Raw genomic sequence first — 20,074 nt, 5'->3', positions numbered from 1 at the left:
TACAACAAGGGTGTGTAGTCCTGCGCACAACTACAGCAATTACGGTAGCCCATTCCATTCTCCAGTCTTCCCCCAGGATAGCTGGCGATGAGTAGTGAGTGAGTGGAAAACGGAGCCTGCCTGCTTGGGAATCTAGCTAAAGCACATCAGCGGCAACTGCCATGGCTGAACGCCGCGCCTTCGCCCAAAAAATAAGCAGGTAAGACCTAGCGGGCTACACCTCCATGCTTCTATAACAATCCGGATCGACGTAGTGGTGGTATAATAAGGTCATCTGCAGCTGAGCACCGGGGGTTCATGTACCAGCAGAGGCCCAGCCGCCCGCAGAGCCTAGCATTTTCAAGCTAGTCTCCCTTTTAGCCATACGGGGAGAGATGCTCAGCAGTCCCACCCATATACATAACAGCGACCCCAGTGACGTATCGTAATTGTTCCTTTGTTGTCGTTGTGTGTGTGTGTGTGTTGAAATTGTAACAGAGGCACACTGCATGACACGGTGGGCGTGTTTCCATAGAATCCGGCAAGGTAAAGTTAGTGTGATTTAAAGGGATTTCGGGCAATAATCAACCCCCTTCAGCTAACGGTTGCTAGTTTGCTGTGGGGGCACTGATGTGGCATAACTTTGCTGTCATGTTTACCAACACCCAGTTGAGACGATAAAGCAGACCATTGTCATGTAGCGAGACTGGGCTCAAAAGCCTCTCAATAGCCATCAAATAGTGATCTGCCATGCCCCGAGACAGATCAGACTAATCTCTTTAACAAAGGGCATTGTGTGGGATTTGAAGATGTTCCCTTGCAAGTCAATACCGATTAACAATATTTATGGTCTGACAACAAAAAGTCTAGAGGATGTTGTTTTTCTCTGGAATTAAAAGTTGCTGGCAGAATTATAATTCTATTTTTGAACGTTTCTAGAGAAACGGATTTTGTAATTGAACTTTCCATTTGACAGGTTATTAACTGGTGTTGCTATTGGAAGGAAGTCCCACATCCTTTTATTCTTTAGTCTTGAAGAAGGCTTACAATTTATATAATTTGCCTACTTTGACGTTGTATATCTACATCATTTTCTTTTAAACAAGGAAATAACTATGCCTACTTGCTTTAACATCATATAACTGGTTTGATCTCTACCAGAGGCATACTGTCCATGTCATAGGCCAATTAATCCATATTGCCATACTACCCTTACAGGAAAAGTGGTTCACCACAAGCACACCACAATAGAGGCTGAACACAGTGCATGTAACATACATAGTGCCGCAGCTAATGGTTGAGATAACATAAAATAGTATAGCTTAAGAAGATATGTAAGGTTTCAAATTAGTCATGGGCTTTTTTACTAACAGCCTCTCTTTTGGATTGTAGGGATGATGATATGATCATGATGTTCCTGATCGTGAATTTTTATGAACTGGGGCTCACATTAGTATAATTATGCTTTTCTCTTACAAAACTGGGCCCTGTATACTGTCAGCAATGTAATGTGGAGACTGCTGTTTGTCCACCTTGATTGTCGTAGTATTGCATAGGCCTAGGTGTCAAATGCTATTGACTTTGCATTTGGGTGATTATAACAGGGTCAGAAAAATTCTGTGTCAGTGCAATGTCTTTCGGCGTTCGAAAAGACATTGATCAGTGGTTGTTATTTGCTTATCGATTTGTCTGTTGTTTGCTTATCCCGCTAATCGTAAAATATTTAAAACTCTGCTGATAACCTGTGCTGTTGTCGATGTTTGCTGTGGCTCAGAGGTGCAACTCTTCTCTTGAGAAGGAACTTATTGCATAATGAAGTGATTTCCTGGTGTGCAGTTGAGGCGCACAAAAAACCAGATGGCTACAGCTACCGGGGCACGTTGGGCACTGGAGTGTGTTTCATCGGTTCATCGCTCCGGACCCTCTTCCTTCTCGGAGAGGGAGATTGTGGAGGCTTTAGAGGCCACCGGATCTCCAAACTGTGTCATCTTGTTCTACCCAGAGTTGGCCCTCTCTTGCTGCTGCTCAGCCTTTTCCCCGGTCTGCATGTGATCCTGATGTATTATTTGGTCTATCTTCTGTGTAGATTATATATAGGCTCAGTGTTACTGGGCCCTCATGGGTTGTTGTGGTTACACATGCCTCATCGCCCCCACAATTCTCTGACCTCTTGCTCCTCTGCGTCGCTTGGATGTATTATTTGTTGTGTGTTTCCGATGCCTCGGGGGACATATGACACGTTGTCATACGGTTCAATGGCAACAGTTCAAATGGTTTTCCTGCTTGATTTAGACTCAAAGGAAATCCTTTATGTAACACCATTCAATGTAGTGAGACTGCGTATCTGTAAGTGTTTGTGTGAGAAAGAGGGAATGTGTGTATGCGTAAGTGAAATGTGTCTCCCACTGGAGGAAAAAAACACAAAATACATGATGTTGTAAAAGCCCCGTCCACACGGAACCAATTTCTGGTGAAAACACATAGTCTTGTGCGTTTGGGCTGACTGTCCACACGGATCCGGCGTTTTCGGTGCCCGAAAACACACTTTTCTGAAACCAGGTCCCAGGGAGGCTAAGTAAAGAACCTATGAGTTTTCGTGTTGGGATTCATGTGGACGCCTGAAACGCAAACAATGACGTCATTGCCCCCCCACCAGCTGGGCGACGTTAGAGTTGCTTTGATTTTTTTTATTTTTTATTTGTATTCTTTTTGTAGCTTTGAATATGGCCCCTTGGTAAATTTAATTACTAACTGTACATTAAAAAGTATTTCTGCTCAAGCTGAAAGCTTTAACGACTGCTATCTCCTCCTCGACTGAATATTTGCATACAGCGCGCAGGCTGGATGCGCGCATCCAGCCTGTATCCAGCCTATATTTTTCCATTAGCTTGAAGCTCTGTTTTTATTATTAGTTGTATGCCCTTGTAGTGCAGTGATACATATTTTAATTCTTTAAATGAGGAAGGAGACATATTATGACGTTTTCACAGCAAGTAAACACAGTATTTGAGTTCCAGAAAACATGTTTTTGAAGCTGTATGCTAGATATAGCTTTTAGGAAAAAAAATCTTGCCTACCGCTATTCCCCTTGGTTTCAGTCCCATCAGAATGCGCTGTTTCTGGTGTCTGTAGCTTTAATGAAAATGAGCTGCTGCCCATTGACCAATGAGCTGTCAGACTGAACCACAGCATGAGCGAGAAGGGATTGTTGCCGTTTGCGGACTCCTGGAGCTCTATATATATATATAATATAATATAATAATAATAATATTATATATGTGTATTTATATAATATATCTAATATCACGGCCAAAAGCTATGTGCGCCTCGGATGATATCATGAATCATAAAGACTGCGTCTGACGTCTGGCACTTCCACAACAAGTAAAGACTCCTAGTGGGGGATATCTCGGCAATGGTTGAGAAGAATTGGGGGAAAGGAACTTTGTATGAAGGTATTATTGTTGCAAAAGTCTTTAGCACCTGTAACTGCAGATTTTGTATGCGTTCACTAAAGTCACAAATGTGTAACAGTACATTTGAAGTCGTAAATATTTTTTCTACCATTGTAAACACTAAATAGGGTCTACTAGTTCACAAGTCTGTGTAACAGGTGCACAAATCCTATCCCGTGCATCACAACTTCAAAGAGTCATGCAATTGACACTTTTGCTACAATCATTGCAGCGCAGTTGGTGCAAAACACATTCGCACACCCGTCTTTCATAATCTGAGAACATTCCCAAAATGTGTGCATTCGTAAACCCAAATGTGAACTAATGCATCAGAAGTTGCGCATCTGTGAAAAGTTTCCTCACAAATAAAATGATATAGAACGCTATGTTGATTCAGCATTTTAATGAGCAGCACAAGTCCATCGTTACAACTGCTCCAATCTGCTCCTGCAAGTCTCAGCTGTGTTTTTTTTTTTGCAGGTAGTTTTGCAACACGTCTAGGTGGTACATGTGTAGCAAATGTGATTTGTATCCGTATGAGGCAGAGCGTCCGTGGGCGGGACAAAATTGCAGCAGTAACCAATGAAAGTCGCCGGCAGGGGGTTCATTTTTCAAGCTACACTGGGTTACAGGGGGTGCTGAGCTGCCGGACTGCCGCCGAGCTCCCCGCGCCGGAGCTGCCGGACTGCAGACACCGGCGGTGTACTCCGGGAGCTGAACTGCCGCCAAAGCTTTCCGGCTACTCCGGCGGGTGTCCTCCAGGAGCTGAAAAGTCCGGCGGGGGTAGCTCGGCGGCAGTCCGGCAGCGCAGCCTCGGGAGTACAATCCCTTTCTCCTCCTTGTCTCCTCCGGACTGCGTCGGCGGAAGCTCCGGCGGGGGGAGGCAGTCCGGCAGAGAAAGGGATTGTACTCGCTCGTTTGGTAACTGTAGGCGGGGTAATTTCAGAAATGCATATCTCACTCAAAAAATCATGTACAGACTTTTTTCAAAGTTTGTATGCGTTGGAGCACCAGAGACCCAAAGCAACACCCCAAATCCCAGGAAAAGTGTTGTTTTCATAATATGTCCCCTTTAAATATTGTACCAAGAGTGGTTACTTTAAGGGGCAATCAACCACACACCTTAAGTAGCTTTGTAAGGAAGTAAAGAAAGATTTTCAAGTTAAGATTAAGTATTTGTGCATCTAATCTATCTATTATAGTCATTGTAGAATTGGGACTCATTCTTTCTGTACGGTGTGGTGTACTGTACTGTGTTTGGTATTTTACTGATGAGGTAGGGGGTATTTTACTGTGGGGTCTTCTGCTGTATTTGTACAATGTTTTGAATGTATTTGTGTGGAGCAGTTCTTACAGATTTGGATAAGCGATAGTATGGCCTAGAGAGCATTCTAAAGCAGGCCAAGCTCTGATAAATCAGATTAGTAAGAAGGTTATTATTATTTCATCAATGTGACAATAGCAGACCCTTTTAATTAAATTACTGATGCAATTTAATTACTAAATTCATTTTATTTTTTGTTAGTTTCCACATTTCAAGAAAAATCTAGAGAGAAAATATTACAGTTAAGCTCTTCCACAATACTTTTTTAGGAAAACTCTGACAGTAAATGTCAGAGTAAAAGTATCATGGCTTTTTCTCACAGGATGTTTATCATCTTCTTATCCTCCCCTCCCCCGTTTGCCTAGTTCTTACATATGCCAAACTATTTGCGCTGGGCCATTTGGTTGAAACTAGGGGCCGGGTATCTTGGCCAATTTCCTAAATCGATTAGATTTCGATTCATAAGGTTCTGAATCGATTAATCACGATTCGATTCAATCTGCTCTTAAATAATGAAAATGGCTCAACTGTGTTACAAAATACAAATGTACTTTATTTTTTCTCTTCACCTTAAACAACAGGTTTTAAGTGCAAACTTGTAAATTGGACAGTTTAAACTTGAGCTGTAAACAAAACTGTCTCAAGTCTCAAAAGTGCAATTTTGAAATTAGAAAGGAATTGCAAGTGAAAGTGTACTTGAACTACAATATTCCATCACTGCAAATTGCATTAAGGCATTGTTCATTAAAGTGCAAAAATAATATTAATGGTAACAAAAAATCAAAAGAAAAAAGAAATCGATCTCATGCTATGAATCAATATTGCAAAATTTAAATGAAATCGATCCAAAATCGATTGAATCAAGTTTTTTACCCAGCCCTAGTTGAAACCTTGTCTCTCCCCCACAGGACTGTGGCAGCAGAGGTTCGGAAACAGATCGCTGGTCAGTATGGCTCTCCACAGCTCCTTAAGAACCTCAACGTGGGAACGGCTGCAAGCAACACGGTAGGGTACACGCCCCTGTACCTTAGACATGAACCCATTCAGCATCCTACCCTTCAAACATGTTAATTCATACTTTCATTGAAACGGTGTAATGAAATTATTCAATTCAATACATTCTCAATACAAGTCTATTCCTACGTGCTATCCTTCCCATTGTTGAAGTGGATGGTTGTCAGTTTATTAAATCCATCATATGTCACCTTTTTGTTTAGGCCAACAGCAACAGCCGATCAGATGCACAAAAATAGCAAATGCACTACCACATCAATATCTTCCCAATTAGGATGTAGCTTACGTTCAATAAGACAGTGAGTGGATGTTTGTGCACGTGTTCCTCGGGAGAGCAGGTAGTGTTTCAGACCACCTGCCACTACCAGCCTCCGTTGCATCCTCTTCCGAAGTGATTTCCCCCTCTGGAGAACTCCTTAACTGGGTGGCTGAGGAGAAACTTGCTTGCAGATGAAACGTGTTAGTTGAACCGCAACACCCTCCGGGGCTCTGCTGTGAAATCCATTCCGGGATATGTTTGTATGGAGTCCTACTGTTCTGTCATAATCTACGATGCTAATATGAGATTTCAACTAAAGGTGTGAACACAGTATATTTATATGACTAGAGCTGTAACTATCAATTATTTGATGTTTATTAAAATCAATTCATTGATTGTACATTGATTGTTAATTTAGTCTGCTTTAATTGTTAGCCATGGCTCCGGTTTATCACCTTCACAATTGATAACTCTTTATTACAAGCAACCCAACCATACTAAGTTTTCATCAAACAGAGGGGGCCCCCCAGACATATTCCCTTTGTGTAACTTCAACTGATTCCTGGGCCCCTGGTTGCAGCGCTGCGTTTATCATCCCTTATTGATCAGTGCGGCCACCGGTGTGCCCCCAGGTTCCCCTCACTGAGGCGGTGGAGCCAGTGGACTTTGAGGAGTACCTCTCTACCCACCCCCCGCTCATGGAATCCGGGCCGCTCCGGGACCTGATCGAGTTCCCTCCTGACGACATCGAGGTCACCTACGTGCCGCGGGACTGTCGCACCGTGGCGCCCGCGCTCCCAGAGGAAGGGTAAGAGAGGGCGGGGCTGGATGGCAGTTTAGTCGCAGAGGATGAGCACGGGTGTCCAGAATCCATGTCGGACATGATTTTTTATTAAGTCATTAAAACTTTACTTTGTGTGTGTGTGTGTGTGTGAGGCCATGCGTGCACGGGAAACGCTTGCTGGTGCACGAAATGTGAACTTGAGCATGGGTAGCATGAGCACTCTGTACTTCGGTTCTGCACAAAATTTCACGTCCAGGCCACGCTGTTCTGAAGTTATTTATGTACCCTTCAAGATCTAACTGGACAAATTTATTTGGCATGGGCATTTAGTCCCCTTTTGACTGAGTGCCGTGCCACATTTTTGGTGACTATCCTCATATGTTAAGCAGTCCATTATCTATTGGTCATGAATTGACCTGATCACCCTTATCGGACAAATATGATTGTATGCCATTGCATTTGAGCTAAACCCCCACTTATATCCTCATAAATCTCTCTACGCTGCATTCGATTATCTTAAACTGTTGCCAGCACAATGTGTCTGATGGAATCCACTTACCTTGTTTAATATTAATTGATATTTACTTTAGAGAAAGCAATGATGGTAGTCTAGCAAATGTCTTCCACAAGATGCTGCTTGTTGGAAACCCTTGCTGTGAGACTTGCTGACTAGTTTTGTGTGTGTGTATCAGGGATACGGATACACATGTCAGAGACTGCGTCAGGTCCTACACGGAGGACTGGGCCATCGTCAACAGAAAGTAAAATGCCATTTCATAACATAAATGTTTGTGTTTTATGTACTCTGATTCATTTATTGATTCATAGATTTAGTTTTTTTTTAAATGTTTTTTCCCCTAATTATTTCATTGGTAGTGACGTAAATGACCTCTTCTTGGTAATATCAATAACAAACATAAAATGACCGTCCATAAGCTTAAAGCACTCTATGCAAGTATGATATGTAGCATGACTGTCATGGATCCAAAACATGAAGACATCTTTATAATCTGACGTGTGCTCCAGATACCACAAGCTTGGCACGGGATTCAACCCCAACACCCTGGACAAGCAGAAGGAGCGTCAGAAGGGCCTTCCCAAGCAGCTCTTTGAAGCTGACGAGATCATAGACAGCACAAGTTACCAGGACGACCAGGTCAGACGCCTGAACCAATAGCAATAGCATGGGGGGGGGGGGGGGGGGGGGGGGGGGGGGGGGGGTCACACCTTGTAAAGCCTTATTACTTAAACAGAACTACCTCCTAGAAACAACCTTCCTTTGTCTGATTCTGTTGTCTTTGCAAAAAATATTTGTGTTGGATTGATTGTACCCATGCTTGTGTGTGTGACCAGGATGAGCTCAAGCGGCGCTCCATGTCCATCGACGACACGCCGCGTGGCAGCTGGGCATGCAGCATCTTCGACCTGAAGAACTCCCTCCCCGACGCCCTCCTGCCGCACCTCCTGGACCGCTCACCCAACGAGGAAATCGACCGCAACAACGAGGACCAGCGCAAGGCCAACCGCCACCGCGAGCTCTTCGCCCTACACCCGGCCCTCGACGAGGTACTGCCCGGCGCCTGCACTCCCCAAAGGTGGAGGGTCAGAAGTTGACTATTCACTTATGTATATTTGACGTTGGTGTAACGGTCTGCTGTGTCTCTCTGCGTGTTACTTCTGCAGGAGGAGCCAATTGAGCGTCACTGTGTTCCAGACGTGCCCAAAGAACACTTCGGCCAGAGGCTTCTTGTCAAGTGCTTGTCCCTGAAGTATGTGGTGGATAGAAAAATAAGAACAATTACAAGAAACACTTTGCTCTGCACTTTCTTTTTCCCTCTCTATTAAACGCTGGGTTCTGCTGACCTCACTTCCTTTTGTTTTTGTTTTGCCCTTGAAGGTTTGAGATCGAAATTGAGCCCATTTTCGCTAGTTTGGCCTTATACGACGTGAAGGAAAAGAAAAAGGTAAGCTGGCCATCAGGAGGTCAGGGTCACATTTTGCTCTGTAGATATATAGTGGAGTAACTGAATGCCATAGGTCACAATGTTTCCTGGACAAATTGGCTTCCCTTCTGTGAGTTTAGTGGGGGGAGCCATAAAGATGACCCTGTTATAAACATTAAAACTCAAAAAATGAGGGCGCAAGGACACTTATGACCATGACCTCCGTGTTGTCGTCGCAAGTACATGAATTTATATGTAGCTGCATGGTCACTGCTAGAGGACTTATTCACATGCAGTGTTTTTCAACAGCTGCGTTTTTAACATGCGCCCTGATACATTTAAAGGGAGCCACTCTGTACTTGTATTGGGAGTTGGATGCTAGAGCTGTGGATATGTTTTGGATCCCAATCACTTCTTTGGCCTCATTCTCCCATGGACGTTCATCTCTCTCGTTCTCACGCTTTCCCTCTCTCCTTCTCCCTCTAACACTCTCCCTCACTTATCTACAAGTTGATGGAATGATGCAATTTGATAAACATACAGGCACATATCGCCAAACAGATAAACTGTGCTACGTATTCTTCTACCACGATCTGACATTCAAATTCATCAAAGTGTCTGTCATCCATAGACACGTTTGATAGTGATCAATGCCATAAGTAAAACTCAAGTAAATCACATTTCATTCACATTTTAGTGATGCTTCGTAAAGTTCAAACGTTAACGACTCCGTTGTCTATGTTTTCATATTGTGTGTGTTTTTTTTATTCCGTCAGATCTCGGAGAACTTCTTCTTTGACTTGAACTCAGAGCAGACCAAGGGCATGCTGCGTCCGCACATCCAGACGGCGGCCATCTCCACGCTGGCTCGCTCCGCCATCTTCTCCATCACCCACCCCTCGCAGGACGTCTTCCTGGTCATTCAGGTCAGGATATACCCCTGCCATCAATACAATACCCCTGCCTTCCCCTCTGCCCCTCATAGGAAAATGTACACAAAACACAGGCAATGACTTATTTTGACCTTTTTTATGTACTTTATTCAAAGTGCTGGCCTACCACAAAAAAAGTGTTGGCCTACATTAGTTAAGTTAAAATAGTAAGTATTTCTAATTAGTTAAATTTATCAAACTTTCTGCAAATCGGCTTTTCAAACAAGTCGAAAAATAAGTAAAAACAGGTTTTGAAAAGCTAGACTTTATAATTTTGCAGAGTATAAACATGCAACTGATGCAGTCCAACAGAGACGTGTGTCTGCAGCTAAGATGTGTTGTCTCTCCAGCTGGAGAAGGTGCTGCAGCAGGGCGATATAGGCGAGTGTGCCGAGCCCTACATGGTCTTCAAAGAGTCTGACGCAGCGAAGGTATGATCACTCCTTGGCTTCGTTCCCTGCTTTACAAATCTGTCGCCTCTGGATTTTTGTACATTACTAATGGACAGATATGTCATCCCTCTGCATTTGGAAAAGGCCTGGAATTCTTTTTCCATGACTCCAATATCATGCGAGGCATTGACTTGTACAAACGGACTATTCTAGTTAAAACATTGACCTGCTTGTCTCTGACCATTGAAAGCCTTGCCAATGATGATGTTGTTGTGTTTTTTTATATATATTTAATTGTATTCTATTTACTTATTTTATTTTTCAATAATTTAAGTATTTCCTTTCCTTTATTCATTCACCCTCTGTTCTCTAACTGTGCATTTGTGGCAACCAATTTTCAATTTGGGGATTAATATTACATTCAAATAGGTTACTTATTGTATTGTTCTGTAAGTTAAACTGCTAACAAAGGATTAGTTAAATTGCAAGTTTGTGCCATTCACAACTCATTTACATGGTACCCTGTTCTCTGGTATCTGCACAGTAATTCAGTGATCCTCTTTGTGTTCTTTTTTGATCCTCGTATTATTAATATATGTAGTGTATTGGGCTTGGTGTATAAAACTTTATATAGTTATTCTTAAAGTCTGATTATATGGCTAGTATTGGAATGGCATATCTTATTTCTAGAGAGTTTATGTTTTCAATATTTGGATTTTGTGACGGATGTATTACTTGGGTCTTTTTTTGCTGCAGAACAAGGAGAAGCTGGAAAAGCTTCGTGGCCAATCAGAGCAGTTCTGCCAGCGCCTGGGCCGCTACCGCATGCCTTTCGCCTGGACCGCCATCCACCTGATGAACATTGTCAACAGTGCCGGCAGCCTGGAGAGAGACACGGAGCTGGAGATAAGCCTATCAGGTCGGGGAAACCTTGAGTCCCCTTCAGGGAGGGTGGTGATCTATGAAGTGGTTCTCAGCTCTGGGCTATTAGACCGTATGATCATGTCTTGATTTTAAATGGAAAATCTAAAGCTAGTGTTGTAGTCTGAGGCCATTTGAATAAGAAGATATGCCAGTGATTAATATGTCCTACTATGAGATTTCTTTATATTAAATGGAGGGGATAAATAGTTACAGGTGGATCATAACTTGAAATGCCTCATTCTTCAATGTTGGTTTATTTTTTAATGAATGATTATATTGTCATACACCTGTCCACTGTGTTATTCCTCGACCCCCTCTGTATAAATAAAACCCACTATGTTAAAGAGATTCTGATGATATATGGCAGGGGTCGGAAAATGGCGGCCCACAAACTGACAGTCACAAATATTAATTTTAGACTAGGGAGGAGGCAGAGAAAGAGCTTGTACTCCCGGAGCTTAGCTGCAAGGCTGCCGCCGAGTTCCCCCCGCCAGTGCTGCTCGTCCGCTGGTCCACAAAATCTTAGCTATGCTCTGATTGGAGGGGAGTGGGGAAGTGGGAGGTAATATTCAACTGTGCCCCCTTCCTACGTAGGAGGGGGTGCCGAAACTGACTCGCTCGTTTGGTAACTGTAGGCGGGGTACTTTCAGAAATGCATATCTCACTCAAAAAATCATGTACAGACTTTTTTGAACTTTTTTTGATAATGTTCTGGCCCGCCACCTACTGGCTGAAAAAAAAATTGCCCCAAGGAAAAACTCATTTGCTGACCCCTGGTATATGGTATAGTATTTTTAGTTGTGTTATAGTAAAGGAGGAGGTCTGTAAAGACGCTGCTTCCCCCCAGTCCATTCTAAGTAATGCCTTTAGTACTCGTTCATGCACAACATTCATTCACACTTTTTCCCTTTTAAACTGCTCTCCTAGACTTAATCACAGATTATACCTAAGGTAATATCAAACAAACCGTTCAGCCATATTGATAGCTAGTTTGTGACCTGGTGTGTTTTTTTGTAACCTTTCAGATCAAAAGGTAACACACATCATTTGTATTTCTTTAATGTTTTGCAAAAGATTTTGTGTCATGTCACGCATCGTCCTGTTAACACCTCGCCGGGCTATCATTGTCCTAGTGGGGAAAAAACAAAAAAGATAACATTTCAAATATTTTGAATTGCGTGCACACAGAGAGGAAAGGCTCGTGGTCAGAGCGGCGGAACTCGAGCATCATGGGAAGGCGTTCGCTGGAGCGCACCACCAGCGGGGACGAGTGCTGCAGCCTGACGGGGTTCCGACCCGCCACGCTTACCGTCACCAACTTCTTCAAACAGGTGCGGTCAGAACTGGCCAGTCATAGACTCTCTCATTGGACCCACGGTCTGGCTCCTGGTCTGACAGAGTTGAACAAAGTGACCTGCTGTGATTTCTAATTTGTTTGTTTTATTGTGTGTGTGTTTGTGTTAGGAAGGGGACAGGCTGAGTGATGAGGACCTCTATAAGTTCTTGGCGGACATGAGGAGGCCTTCCTCTGTGCTGAGGAGACTAAGACCGATCACAGGTACAGCGGCACAGACTACTAAAGACAGTTGGCAATGATTCAGCTTGACTCGCTCTTAACTTTGCTAAACACTGTCCTTTTCCTGGCCGATAAAGTGTTTTTAGTAAAAATGTCAATAGGATAAACTATTGTTCGAGAAATACTATATATATACTAGCAAATAAGGAAAATAGTTTTTGCTGAGTAAAATTACGATGGTTTGACATGCTCACATACATACATTCACTCATTTGAGCATTCTTTTTCAGTTTTGTTTTTTGATTTGAGTTATTAATTGTTTGATTCCCTCGACCACAGCCCAGTTGAAGCTGGACATCTCTCCAGCGCCAGAGAACCCCCACTACTGCTTGACCCCTGACCTCCAGCAGGTCAAACCCTACCCGGACAGCCGGGTCAGGCCGACAAGGGAGATCTTGGAGTTCCCTGCCAGGGACGTCTACGTGCCCAACACCACGTACAGGTAAGGGCTGCAAAATGTATTGGATATGAACCGAAATAGCGTTTTTCCACAGAATATGAATTGAATTGATAATCTGTTAATCGTAATGAATAAACAGCGATCACAGTATTGGATAAAATAATCATTGTCATAACTGTTCAGCTCTAGTAGAGGTAAGACAAAACAGCGGCAAGACTAATGTGAGGCCATACACATCAGGGTTGGGTTACCCGGGTGCATGACCTGGCTGGTGATGACACACTATATCTGACCGCTCTGTTTTGTTGGCAACAGTCTGTAAGAGTGAGTATTGATAATCCGTTTGTCTCGCTGCTATATTTGCCTACAGATAACCTTCACCCAGGTCAGGCCTTATTGATCGACCGCTTTCTGGTTCAATACAGCAAACACTTGTTTTGGAATATTTCATGTGTATTATTCGATTTATTACAGGGTTTACCATAAGATTGTTTTTTATCTCAAATTTACCCTACACGTAGGCCATTTTTATCCAGGGCTTTATTTTGCCCTGGATAAAACGTTTCAGGGGGCATTTTGGGTCTCTTCAAGGGCAATTTGATCAAATGTTTTCTATGTTACATTACAGACCAATATTCAGTGACTCCAATGGAAATCTAAAGATGGCCTGTTTGGCAAATACAGAAGTTAACTATTTATTAGACGGGGCGTTCAAAGCCCTCGGTCATCCCCATTTCAAGGGCAATTCTATATTTGTTTATGGGGAAAATGCCACGAGCCCCAATGTTATGACAATGAGTTATGGTCATGTGTACAGAAGGGACACATCTGTGTTATGGTTTTAAGCAACGTCCATCTCATTAACCTTTTAGAAGCATTAGTATTCAATGATTTGATTGCAGTTATTCCCTTTAGTGGTTTGGGCTAAGCACCCACAACACTAATTTTGTTGGAAAAAGTATTATCTAATGAGTCTTCATTGTTGTAGCGTTAGTTTGACCTGTTAAAGCCGGTGCTCAACTATACACTTTATCACATTGAAATGATTCTTTCAGCTCTCCACCAACCACCTGAATGTCTTAGTTTCAGAGTGCTGCCCCCATTATGCCAGTCCTCTGTGTAAGCATTGTGTTGGATTTTTGATCAGGTTGGTTTTCAATTCACCTGTCGCTAAGTCACGCCCCCGTCGTTACCTTGACGAACTCGGACAAAAAAAACCAGACTAGATAACAAAAACATATGGAAAAATGTCAGATGACAGTATATCAAAGCAGGTTTTGGAGAAGTTTTGGGCGAAAATTATTTTAATATCATCCAGGAGCAATTAAAAGGGACTACGTTACGCTATATTCAAAACTTTAAAATACATACAGAAGGTGACAACTTGCTTTAATTCAGTAGGTATTCTGGCCTGCCAAACAGTCTGATCAACATTACACACTTTTTTTTGTCCCGTTGTAGTATGGGAAAAGGGATGAAATGTACCCCATTCTGCAGCCTCTCGGGATACCGATGTACCCCAAGCATATCGTTGGATCATGTTTATATTTTTTTACACAAACAACAGAAATCAAACATAAAATTGTTATATTATGCCTTCTCCCTGTTGTTTTCAATGTAGTTGTCCGAGCTGATGTCCGAGTATAGTTGAGGCTGGAATATCATTGGCTCATCTGCATTCTAAGGGCGGAACTTAGCGACAGGTCAATTGGGTCATTGTAAGTTATGGAACAGTGAGTGACTTACTCAACTGGTAATTATATTGAAATGCTGTTTATTTAGGCTTACCGGTTTTTCTCATAAATATGCTTCATCAGAACATGAATAATACAGATTGTTGAATGTAAAAAGTCAATATGACTCAGAAATATAGGGCAATATATGGAAATGACTGGAAATTAAATACAAAACAAACACAAACACAAGTGTATTGCATTATTCAAAGATATCTATGTATATTATCATGTATAAAAAACCTGTTAACATTCCATCTGTGGATACGGGAATTTGCATATCCATGAAATATAATATTTCTAAACATGGTTACATGTGCAAATAATCCAGTATAATGAGATAATGAGCATTATACAGGACATGCTGATTTCTGTACAGTTCTTGGTGGATATAATATTCAGCCTGTGGACATGAGTGGTTCTATTCTACTGGAGCATGCAGTACTACTTCAACAAACACTCAAAATAGAATAATTCAACAAACAAAGCTGTCTTGATGCATCCCAGATTACTAAATTGGGCAGCGAAGCACTTTCTAGTCTGTTTGTCTGCAATTGCATTACACCCACTCCCCACTGCCCCTCTTCCACAGTTTCTCTTTTTTTGTGTGGACAGTGCTATAATGCAATGAGTCAACAGCAGCAGGCCGAGGTCAAAAGACCAATGACCTGCGCAAAGTTGCATCACTGCTGACAGCTCAGCAATTTACTCCTCTGTTCCAGATCGCCTCCTTTTAAAAAAATCTGCTGGCCAGCACAGCAACGGTGTCACACAGCAGTCTACTTGAGGCAGCAACGTAAAAGTATGGCCGCTAAAAACATGGAACATGAAGTCCTAGGCTAAGTCACCTTCTGACTGCGCATGCACCCTATGACCTCACCCATTGTGGCATTTGGACTAGACTCTTTATCGGCTGAGGGGAAGCCAACAGGAAGGGTCGGAGGTCGCAGAGTTGAGGGGTCTCAGTTGAAGTGGTCGGTCAAGGGGGCTGGTCGTATGGAAAGGGTGGTTGTCTTCAGAGAGCAGAAGGCGCCCGTGCTAGACTTCCACTGGATCCCCCTGTGTCTCGACTGGCGCCCCCTGCCCCTTAGCCACACGTACCTCCCGTTGAGGTTGGTGTCCACGCAGGCACTGAACCACCAGCCACCTGCATAAAAACACGTTCCACCACATCAGGAGTGTAAACACACTCATGAATTAGCTTGATTTCATCGAGCCTTAACCTCATAATCCACATCCCTTGATAATTCTCTCTAGGGTATATTAATCCCCCCGGTCAGTATTAACCAGTACTTTGGAGGTGCAAGCTAAGGTATATCTGTTATGTTGGGCAATGCAGGAAATCAAACATGGCAAGTCCGTCCTTTTTACCTGTGTAGTTGCGAATACAGTCGACGTCCCTGAGGTTTTCTCTGTCCTTGGTGAAGAAGCTCATTCCAGTGTGATTGGCCATGGTGTCAGGCAAGTCCCCAGCCAGGCGTCTGATGTAGATGGTGTAATTGGTGGCAGGACCACCCAGCAGGAACTGGTATTCCACCCAGCGCCTCTCGTTCCTGGAGTCCACCAGCTCCACATGCAGAATTGTGTTTCTCTGAATGGCCAAGCTGTGGATCTTTCTCAGGCCCAGCCAGTACTCCTCTGCAAAACAAATGGGTCTTGATCAGCCTCTCAACTCTTCATCTTTGTTGGGCAATTTCTATTGATGTCATCAGTTTATGTATTTTCTCTAGAACCTTGGACAAATTGAAATTTGGATATTGGAATATTTTAAATTGTATTTACACTTTTCCCTGGTGATGATGCTGTAGAATACCATTCAACTTAATGCTATGATAAGAAGGTAGGGATTGGTGGGAGATAGACCGCCACTTATAAATGCCTGAGCTATTGACTCTTTGGTATGGGGAGTTACTCTCATTGGGCGGGTGTCCAAGTCTAGTGAGCCTCAGGGGAAAACCGGCAAGAGACCTCAGACAACAGAGGAAGCCATTCTGTCAACAAAGGCTGATATGCTTCGTCTATCGTTCTTTTGGTGTACTTCTGGCAGGAAGTACTTGAAAGATATTGCTATATTGTGTGTGTTTCCTGTCCCCCTCAAGGGGATTTATAACAATAACAATAATTATTCTTGAGCTGCTTTTTGTCTACTTTGGAGTTTTCTAGTTTGCTCTTTCAAATTTTATTTGCATGTTTTGTTCAGATTCTTTAAGTCAACTTACTTTCCAAATCTCCAAATCCAAACTCATACTTCTCCCATGTTTGGTCAAAGTCCACAGAGCCATCAACCCTATGCTGGATGACTGTTGAACCACCATCTGTAGAAAAAGAGTTGATGCGCATTGCATGTACCATTTACATTGCTCGACACTCAGCACTAACACGAATCACTGAAATTATCATTCCATCTCCTATAACATGTGCTAGCCAACAAAGGTTGTGATTTCAAAAGCGAAATCTCAAGGGTTTTATTAGTTTGAGTTTCTCACCCACCTAAACTCATTTTGCAGTAAACGTTGAATGGCTCCGACCCATTTGGCATTATGGTATAGACACCACTGTTTTTTTCCCCTCGGTTGAACAGTTCACTACAGTCAGTGGGGATATCTTTAAGAGAGCAGATACATTTAATTGCAAGTTGGGACATGGCCAGACATGTTTGCAACAAATACATTTTGCTCATATAAGAATACATTCGATTTTTTTTTGTACCTTTAGTTTCCATCACAGTTGAGTTTCCTGTCAGATAATCAAACATATCTGAATTTTCTGAGTCTGTATCCACATCCTTCTCAATTGTGTCTTGAAAGTTGTCCGTGTTCATCTGGGATAGTAGGTACAAATCAAATAAAATAAGACGATTAGAATTTGGTTAAAAATGAATTTCCCAGGTGTTGAGGTTTATGTATCAGATTGTTGGAACTAAATGTATTATAATGGGCAAATGCTGTCAAGAGTAGTTTGTTCTTGTCGTGCTTAGGGCATGGATTATGGCTTAGGTCTAATATGGTCTTGTAAGGCTTAGTGCTGTAGCCTACCTTTTCCTCCAGGTTTTTAATCTTGGTTTTCTGGTAGTCAAGCTGGTCGTGTTGCTGTCTCACGGCTATCAGCAGGTCTGTGATGGTTTTCTCCTGAGAGTCAATCACTTCCTGAAACAGCCAGTGAAATGTTGAGTGCGTTCAAGCAGGTATCACTTTGAAGGTATGGTGAAACCCACCAGTGACCGGCATAGCTCAGTTTTAAGAATAGCCACCGCAACACCTCATGGTTCCTACCTTGAGTGACGCCATTTCCCTGAGCTGCTCAGGAGGAACCACACTTTTCGACAGCCCTTGCAGCCGCTCCTCCAGGATCCCCACCTTGCTCTGCAGCTTCTCGCGCTCCTGCAGGATTCCATTTATCTTGGAGTTGATCTCCAGTGACAGGTTCTTAATTTCCTCGTTGTTGGTCTTTAGAAAGTTGGTGGTCTTCTTCAGCTCCTCCTCTTCCTCCTTGATCTCAGAGGTGACCACCGAGAGCTGGTAGAAGGAGCGGTCGAAGATGTTGAGCTTCACGAAGATGTCGTTGATCTGAGACTTGGTCTTGTGCACAAACTCCCTGAGGCTCTGGCCGAGCTGCAGCAGACCGTTGGCCAGCAGACGGACATCGTCCAGCATGGCAAAGCGAGACTTTGCCTCGGTGGTGGTGGGTGCCTGGGTCAGTACGTGGCTGGGCAGGGTAGGGTACTCTTCCATTCCTGAGGAGTCCCGATTGGGCAGAGAATATGTGGAACTGACCAACAGGGGAAGCAGTAAGAACAGACCTAACTTTGTCATCGTGGCACTCAAAAACGGTTTCTCTTTGCTCGCTTCCAATGTCTTTGCTAAGTGTTATGCGTCCGGTCCTCAAGCCTCTATCCCTCTCCCCTACTGACTGCCTCTCTGTTAGAATGATCTGAGCGCGGCAGGCAGCCCTGTGTTATATACTGCCCCCTCAGTAGAGCAGGGAGGGGGGATTAGCTGTTCATCAACCCAGCTATGTTTTAGCTGTTTATTCCCCCCACCAGAGCCCCCTTATCCTGAACAAACAAATCACAGCAGTGAGCAAATAGCAAATCAACCCCTTTCTCCACAACCCCCCTCCCCTCAAAAAAAAAGTCTATACCACACCCTGTCCTGCGCTCAAAACTGTGCTGGCGAGCTTTGGCTGATCAGCAGAAAGCCAACAATGGCCATCAGTGTTTTGATGGATCTTCTGGCCTGACCAATCCCATATCTTCATAGTTCTCACCCAGTTTGCCCTGATTGATAATGTTTTGGGAAATGTAGGTGCTCCGGTTTGATTTAGAATCCTGCTGAGACCCCCCCACATTTTTTAATCAACTCCTCACTTACCTCTCTGTCGCTCTCGAGCTCTCTCTACATGCCACTGACTATATTTCCCAGTGTGACAGGCAGGTAGCTTGGCTGCAGGGTTTGATGCATGTCATCCTGCACCAGGGTCATGGCTAGAGGTCTACATGATGTGTGGACAATGTCCACTAATCTTCTATCATAAGCAATCTTCTTTTTTTTAAAGAGATTTTATATGTGAATGTATAGTCCAGCAGACGTGATGTCTAGTATTTGCTGAATGGTTTGCAGAGCAGTTGATAAACACGGATATGTTCAGTTACTTTTATGGAAAATTCAGTTTTTTTATGTGGTTGCAGACTTAAGCCTAAGTAACCCTATACCACTAGAGACCACCCAGGCAGATTTGAGTCCGGTTCCTACTAAGATTTCTCCCAAGTTGTAAATGTAAGTTGTATGATCACAGGCTATAAAGTGAGCATTGTTATCTGCATTTCTCCTTGGGCATTACCTTGTACTCCCAACTTGGCTAATATTAATATAATGGTCCTTGTCATCATTATGTTTTATGAACATTATTTTATGTGAATGTCTGATTTAGCGTATGGCAGTTAGCGCACACTAATTAAATGGAGGATCACAGTTGTAAAAAGCAGAGTTTTACTTTTATTTTGCTCTGTTTGCTGGAGTGCACCACAAATGACTACATGTTAATTATATCCTTCTAGTAAGGAATGCTTCCAGAGTTCTTAGTAATCAGGTCTATGTTTGTGAAAGTACCACTGAGCATGTTTACTTCCATCTGTAGCACAAAGGATGGTCTTGACTTTACCTAAAGTCTCTGGGAATATAATGTTGAGACCTTTTTATATTGGTTACATAACTGTGAAACCTTGTAGAAGGGTAGCCATTTGAATATTAATTCTTCTGTTATTTCATTTTACCATCAGAACATAGTACAATTGATTTCTGTGCCTCTGCTTTGTTTTGCAAAGCTGTAAACATGGCACTATTTCTCTAAACACCTCTAG

The 20,074-nt window shown here is 42.9% G+C and overlaps 2 protein-coding genes across 8 annotated transcripts in view; one reads left to right on the top strand and one right to left on the bottom strand.

The window, feature by feature from the left end:
- Positions 1–84: 84 nt before the first annotated feature.
- dock7 (dedicator of cytokinesis 7) overlaps positions 85–20,074 on the top strand; it is a 54,764-nt gene continuing 34,774 nt past the window's right edge. For all 7 annotated transcript variants that reach the window (XM_079739842.1, XM_079739841.1, XM_079739840.1 and 4 more), the window contains exons 1-14: positions 85–199; positions 5,667–5,763; positions 6,664–6,839; positions 7,508–7,576; positions 7,842–7,971; positions 8,169–8,381; positions 8,499–8,584; positions 8,713–8,779; positions 9,535–9,684; positions 10,041–10,121; positions 10,839–11,001; positions 12,195–12,337; positions 12,471–12,564; positions 12,862–13,024. In XM_079739842.1, coding sequence (XP_079595968.1) covers positions 162–199; positions 5,667–5,763; positions 6,664–6,839; positions 7,508–7,576; positions 7,842–7,971; positions 8,169–8,381; positions 8,499–8,584; positions 8,713–8,779; positions 9,535–9,684; positions 10,041–10,121; positions 10,839–11,001; positions 12,195–12,337; positions 12,471–12,564; positions 12,862–13,024 — 1,670 coding nt within the window. In that variant the 5' untranslated portion in view covers positions 85–161. The remainder of the gene's footprint in view (positions 200–5,666; positions 5,764–6,663; positions 6,840–7,507; positions 7,577–7,841; positions 7,972–8,168; positions 8,382–8,498; positions 8,585–8,712; positions 8,780–9,534; positions 9,685–10,040; positions 10,122–10,838; positions 11,002–12,194; positions 12,338–12,470; positions 12,565–12,861; positions 13,025–20,074) is intronic.
- Positions 15,678–18,527, bottom strand: angptl3 (angiopoietin-like 3; the record flags this gene model as incomplete). The annotated part of the gene is made up of 7 exons (XM_079739846.1): positions 15,678–15,862; positions 16,087–16,353; positions 16,935–17,030; positions 17,206–17,319; positions 17,425–17,536; positions 17,751–17,861; positions 17,988–18,527. The coding sequence occupies 7 exons, from the start codon at positions 18,525–18,527 to the stop codon at positions 15,678–15,680; spliced, it is 1,425 nt and encodes a 474-aa protein (XP_079595972.1).

The sequence above is a fragment of the Pollachius pollachius genome (genome assembly GCF_949987615.1).
Source record: "Pollachius pollachius genome assembly, chromosome: 7".
In the NCBI taxonomy this organism is placed as follows: Eukaryota; Metazoa; Chordata; class Actinopteri; order Gadiformes; family Gadidae; genus Pollachius; species Pollachius pollachius.
This window is presented reverse-complemented; position numbering and strand designations above follow the sequence as displayed.